Source organism: Frankliniella occidentalis, unplaced genomic scaffold (genome assembly GCF_000697945.3).
Source record: "Frankliniella occidentalis isolate FOCC.00 unplaced genomic scaffold, Focc_3.1 Scaffold9, whole genome shotgun sequence".
NCBI classification, from domain to species: domain Eukaryota; kingdom Metazoa; phylum Arthropoda; class Insecta; order Thysanoptera; family Thripidae; genus Frankliniella; species Frankliniella occidentalis.
In genome coordinates, this window is record NW_026267139.1 from 1,794,947 (window position 1) to 1,801,468 (window position 6,522).

The window sequence follows — 6,522 nt, forward strand, 5'->3', positions numbered from 1 at the left end:
CACATATTGGAGAAAAAGGTTCCGTAGATCTAGAAAATCTGGCTCCTGAAACACTGGGGGAAATTCGCCGAAATTCGTACAGTTTTTGTAGAGACTTTCTAAAAATTTGAGGAGTATTTTATCAAATGCGAGAGTTAATTATAGGTGTTAATTAAAGTGTGATCTGGTATAAAAGACACTGTAGGGTACAGTTTCAAAATTGTATACATAGTGTGAAAGTATAAGTATGAAAGTATACTTTTAAACTACATCACCTTATTTGTACTTTATGAACAAAATCAGCTGTAGATTGTGTTATTGCTCTTGTTTTTTCCACAAGTATATGACGTGCGCAAGACACCTCCAATGTCTCACGCCGGCCGGGCGCTTCGCCGGCCGGCCGCTTCGCTTCTACCCGCCGGTGGGAAGGCAGGCTCGCAGTTTTCCCTGAATCATGATAATCCACGTCGCCCTCGCGCCTACTGCTGCCTACCGCGCCCCGCCCGTGGCACGGATGCGCGCTCTCGTTGCTGAGCAGGAACAAAAACATTTCCATCGCGATGGGGTCGGCGAGTGTGGATCAAGGACGTGTGGTGTGTGCATGAAGGGCGTCGGCGCAATGTCACAACTGGAAATCCAAAGTGCACCAATAAATGTCACACCGTGGGGCAAAACACTCACAATTATAGTAAACCATAGAGATTCGTACATTTAAAAAGGCTGTGACCGTTTTACAGGGGTGGGTGAGCACTACTGACAATCACCGAATATCTTGAAAGAACCAGGTGGCTGATTCACGCGGCGCACTTCTGTAGGTATACTGTACCGACCGCATGCACGAGTGCGGGCGGCGCCTTACGAGCCGAGGGAGTAGGCAAGCCCGCCCGCACTCGTGAATGCGGCACAGTATACCTACAGAAGTGCGCGGCGTGAACCAGCCACCTGGTATGTATGTTTTTCTTAGATTCATTATTCGGCAAGTTTTCGGCAGTTCGGCGCCTGTGAGACTAGGGGTAGACTACCCCGCAGCACACTTATGCATGGCACACAAAGATGTTGCCTACCTAGCAGGCGCTCTGGGGGCTTCTTTCAGCTGAACTAGGCAGGTTCGCAACCGTGAATAACGGACGTACTTTCTAGATGAGCTCTCAAGCAGTCACCAGATTTCCGATTTCTTACTCTAGTACAGAGGCCAGTGTGCGACGCCTGCTATATGTTTAGCGTGACGATGTCCTTTTCGGCGCGGCTCTCAGTTTTGTTTGAGTCTTTGTTTCGTGCGTATTGAACCCGAGTTGCTGCCCACCATCTCATCTCACCATCCATATGTCACGATGTCACACCATCTCTCAGTGCGCGTGCATGTCCACGACGGCAGTGACCCGCGGCGGCTCGTGCTGTTGCATTTACCATATATAGAAGTACTCTGGGACCTGTCATCTTGTGTTTGGGCACGGAAAAAAGATATTTGTTCCGCCACCCAACTACAACGAGTTTGTCAGCAGATTATTTTTATTTGCAGGAGCAAACAATTATTTGCTATGGGAACTGACATTCTGCTACACAACAACTACTACATCGCTGGGATAACCGACGCATTTATAGGAAGAAAAAAATCATAATTTACTAATTGAAACAGTAGCATTTGTTACTATAGCATTGGGTTTGTTGTGACAGCGGAATTTTGCTTCCCATATCAAATTGTATCACTGTTAAAAATAAGCTACTTGTAAGTTTACAGGAAAATTTTTCATGATGTGATTCCGTAAAATTACAACTTGAAGTTGCAAAATTACAGTCACTTCCAATCGACTGGGAATTATTCGAGGAGCAAAAATGGTCCACCGTAAATTAATAACATTATTTTGTAATTCCAAATTAGAAGAAATGTCGTAACGTGACAAAAAATAATTTCACAGTGCTGCACCTGCAAATAAAATTGTTTGTTATGTTTATGTTAACAAAATAGTCAGTTGCGGGAACAAATACTTCTCTCTCTCTCTCTCTCTCTCTCTCTCTCTCTCTCTCTCGCTCCCTCTCTCCAATTGTCTGCTCCGCGTGACGCCGCCTCGCGACGTGCAAATTGATGCCGTTTGTTGGCGCAATTAGAGGAGCTATAAATTTATCGGCCATCGACGCGCATCGCGTCTGCAGCGCATCCGATGAGGCCGCGCTGCGATGCAGATTATTTGTATAACGCCACCCGTACCACCGAGACCGACGACCAGAGTGGGAATTATAATTATATCGTCGTTCCTATTGATGCATTTTGATTAATGTTTCAAGAAATGCAAATCTTCCTACCACGAAATAATCTCCCCCCCCCCCTTTTCTGTATTTGCTACTGCACGGGTACCATGCTACTATATGTGTACACAACCTGTTTTTGTTTTGTTTTTCACAAATGTCTCATTCGTAAAACAAATTCTATTCGACCGGTAAGGAAATGAATTAAAATCATAATCAGTTCGTGCAGTTTTCGTTTTGTTTTGAAGTTGTCGAGTTTGAACTTGGCGCGCGTTTGGTGGGTCGCTGTTAGCGCGCCTAGAGGGCAGCACGCGTCGCGGCTCGACCTTCACGCCGCCGGGCACTCTGGTCACATGAGTCACTGGCACCTGTGCGGACCCGCGGTACAATTAGTGCAGCAATGTGTTTATGTAATAATTATTGTGAGCGAAATAATGCCGGTGATGAGCAGCCGGTGAGCCCGCCGGTGCGCCCGACGGTAAAGTGAGCAGCCTGTGAGCCGCTGGTGAGTCACCTGGTGCGCTGGGTGCCATCGAGGTCAGCTGGTGAGAGAGAGAGAGACTTGACCCCGCAAAAGTCAGCTGTTGAATGGGAGAGATGCCCCGCAAAACTCAGTTGGTGAGCGGTGAGCCACCGTTAATTCAGCTGGTGAGCTTATTGGGCCGCTGGCGAGTCAGCTGGTTGAGCCACAGGTGAGCAGGATCAGGTGGAGCCGGTGCGCGGCGGCCAAGCAAGCCCCCCCAGCCTCCCGGAGTCGCTTGGGTTGCCTGCCCGTCGGGCGCGGCTGTGGCGCCCGATGGGCTGCCAGACCTCCACGGCGGTGGCGCCGTGTGGACGACACGGTGGTGGCAGATGTGTTGCCAGCCTCCTGGGCGGACCATGGTGGCCGCGGGAACACATAGCTGCAGCGGCTTGTGGAGTACAAACACTGTGAAAAATATTGTCGTAAATTTACAAAAAAATTGTAGACTCGAATTATTAAAGTTGTAAATTTACGACAGCGAATTTTTTTTTACTCGCCAAGCGATTTATAGTCGATACATACTGCATGTAGTTTTACGATTTCAAATTGTAATTTTACAACTTGTGTCAAGGAAAATTTTCCTGGAAACCTACCTACTTTTTTCACAGTGTGTGAAAGCGTGAAACACCGAGCGTCACAGAGAGATATTGTGTGACAACTGTGTTACACACAGATATTGTGTGACAACTGTGTTACACACAGATATTGTGTGACAACTGTGTTACACACAGATATTGTGTGACAACTGTGTTACACACAGATATTGTGTGACAACTGTGTTACACACAGATATTGTGTGACAACTGTGTTACACACAGATATTGTGTGACAACTGTGTTACACACAGATATTGTGTGACAACTGTGTCACACAGAGATTTTGTGTGACTCCTTGGTGTCACTCAGAAAGTGCGATACGGCCGTCACACTCAGGTGCCGTACCTTTAGAACTCGCGCCGGATGGGCTGCCTGGCCGCCCGGCGCTGCGCGGGTGGCGGCTTGGAGAGCTATTTGAGTTTCCCCTCTCTCTCTCACGGGGGAGCGGGGGCGGCGGCGGCCTCCTCCTCTTGGCGCAAGCGGGCGCAAGTCTGCTCCTTGTACTTTGTGTCTGATTGACGTCTCTTGTGTTGCAGCTGGCGTGGCCGACCCTGCGAGCGAGGGCGACGATGTGCTCCACCTGCTTAACTCGACGGGTGAGTACAGCAGCGGCGGTGCGGTGCGGCTCGAGAGGGGGAGCAGCTACTAACTTTTCTCGTTAAGAGTGACGTCCTGGAGGGGTATGTGTTTGTCGTTTCGAGGCCGTGCAGCGGCAGCTCTGCAACAGATGACGTACTGCAACACCGAGTAAAACAGGACCCGTACCGGATGAGACGTAACGCGTTTTCGAGCCAGTCGTTTCAAAATTTGCGAGAACCTAGCTCTTTTAAAAACTAGTTTTTTCATAAAAATGGAAGCTCTATTTTCAGTTTTACTTATTTCTAACCCTCTCCAATTAATTCAAAGCAAATGCTTTGCAGAAATTTAAAAGAGTCAGTGACAGCAGAGACGAAAAAAAAAAAGGAAAAGAATCCAAAGGAAGTCGGTACAACAGTCAGTTCAGTGCCAGTCTGTGTCGCGTCGGTTGGGTTGCATACCCTTTCGGCGTCGAGTTGGCGCACATGCGGGGCTTCCCTGGCGGCCCCGTCGCGCGGCTCCCCACCCCCACCCATCCCTGAGAGTCACAGTAGACGCTAGGCAAGGGTGCAGAAAGGTTTCCATCCTTTCATTTTTTTGTTTTTAATGATTTTATGGGAGCAACCAGGAGCGTCGCATCGCTGTCTTGTTATCTTTATTTATTGGGAATTCCACCCTGTGATTAAAGACAATCCCCCTTTCGCAAACCTCTCATTCTTTGGTTTCCTTACGCATCGTTATTATCAGCAAAGAAATAAATGATAGGCCGGGGTAAAAACTTTTAGAATGATTGCTGTCCTTGCGAACGATGATCAAAATATCGTTGAAAGGTGGCAAATTCCGGTCCGCCCCTCTGTCCCCCTTTGTTTTCGGAGTCAATCCTCCCTCTATTCCTTATTAACTTCGCTAGGGACGCCGGATCGGTTTTATTTTCTCGATGGAATTCGGCTCTTGTAGATCCAGGGGCAACAAGTATTTCATCAAGCATTTCAACGTAAGCAGTCGTTTTTGGTCTACCCCACAAATACAAATACGAGTTGCGGCCCCCTCGTATCTTGCAATACTCCTGATTTTGATTTTATCACATGTAACTTTTTCTATGTATTTTGTTCTTACTTCTTTGATAAAATCGTATCTCGTGGTTCTCATTTCTGTCGGATCCCAACTCATTCATTTCTGTCACTCTAAAGTAGCGACTGGCTAAGAGCCAGTAAACTACTCCCACTCTAATGCTAAGGCTGCCCACCGTTAGGTTAAAGCAAATTGGGGGGAGGAAGGGCGAGCAATGAAATTTGAGACTAGACTGTAAGTGATCTGGAACTGATTGTGTAAAATTATTTTTATCACATTTTATTTATTTACTACTATAAATTTGACGGGTTTCTTCACCTTTTTTTCCAGACGGGGAGCTGTCGGGGTCGCATCTCGGTAAGTCTATTAAAAAATAAGTGTTGAACACCAACAACAACAACAACAACAACAACAACAACAACAACAACAGCAGCAGCAAGGGACAGATTTAAATTAAAACGGGAAAGATGCATTTTTCGTCTAACTCAGACACGCTGTGTTGGACGTTATTGTACCTCGGCAGAGAGGCCTCAGACGTTTAGCTGGCGCGACACTCCCGCCCCCGCCCCTGTTCTACCCGTCCCTCCCTCTCTAGACGTCCACCTCACCGTCTTACCAAAAAAAAAAAAATTGTCCCAAGTCACACGTTTCGTCCCCTGCTGTGCCCCCTTCCCCTCCGCCACGAGGCCAAGATTAGCATCATGCTTCATGGGAGATATAATTTCTACTCCGTACACTTTTCTCTCGGCGATGTTGCACGTGTTGCACTACTTGTTTATCTCCTTTTTGCCGAGATCATCTCTTTATATACCTTTTTCTCTACTTTTTTCTCCTACTCGGTGGACGGGCGGCGGCGCGTGGCTCGCTGCACTCGGTATCCAAGAAAGATAAATCAACGACTATATACTTCTGCAATTCACTGCGCCCCAGAGAGGTCAGAGGTCAAACTTGTGGAAGAGACTGCTCGCTCGTTTGCAGTCTTCAAGGATCTTTTCTCATAAAAAATTAAAATGAGAAATAAGAATGCTATCAAATTACGTATACTTAGCGACCAATGTGTATTATTATACGATTGTATTGTACTGTACTGTAATGCATCAGCATCAGCCTACCCCCACCTTTTCTATTTCTTTCATTATTTTTAAATTTTGGCGCCCGGTCAGCAATGAGCGCCCGGCAATAATAATAGAAGTGAGAAGGATCGAGGGCCCCTCTAAATTTTTCGCGCCGTCATCGAGCCTAAACGGTAACTGTGATTGCTCCCCGGGAAATAAGACAGACGGCCGGGCGCGGACAAGACAGACGGTCCGAGAGGCTGGTTGGCAACAGAGTCAAATCCGCACCGACCCAGGCCGGCCGCGGGCGGCTCTGGGCGTGACCCCCAAGTCTTCAGCGATAGATAGTATTGGAAGGAGCGGGGGTGGGTGGGTGGTAAGAGCAAATGGGAGGCTGTGACTTTCTCTCATTGACCTCCTATCGAAAGGTTTTGGCCTCATGAGTTCACAGCGTGTCGCCATGTGGTGCCTCCCCCCC

General features: G+C 47.7%; 1 protein-coding gene across 2 annotated transcripts in view; it reads left to right on the forward strand.

Annotated features, from left to right (window-relative positions):
• LOC113209803 (TSC22 domain family protein 1) overlaps nt 1-6,522 on the forward strand; it is a 181,384-nt gene that overhangs the window by 104,039 nt on the left and 70,823 nt on the right. For both annotated transcript variants that reach the window (XM_052276796.1, XM_052276791.1), the window contains exons 3-4: nt 3,879-3,938; nt 5,320-5,346. In XM_052276796.1, the coding sequence (XP_052132756.1) occupies nt 3,879-3,938; nt 5,320-5,346 (87 nt within the window). The remainder of the gene's footprint in view (nt 1-3,878; nt 3,939-5,319; nt 5,347-6,522) is intronic.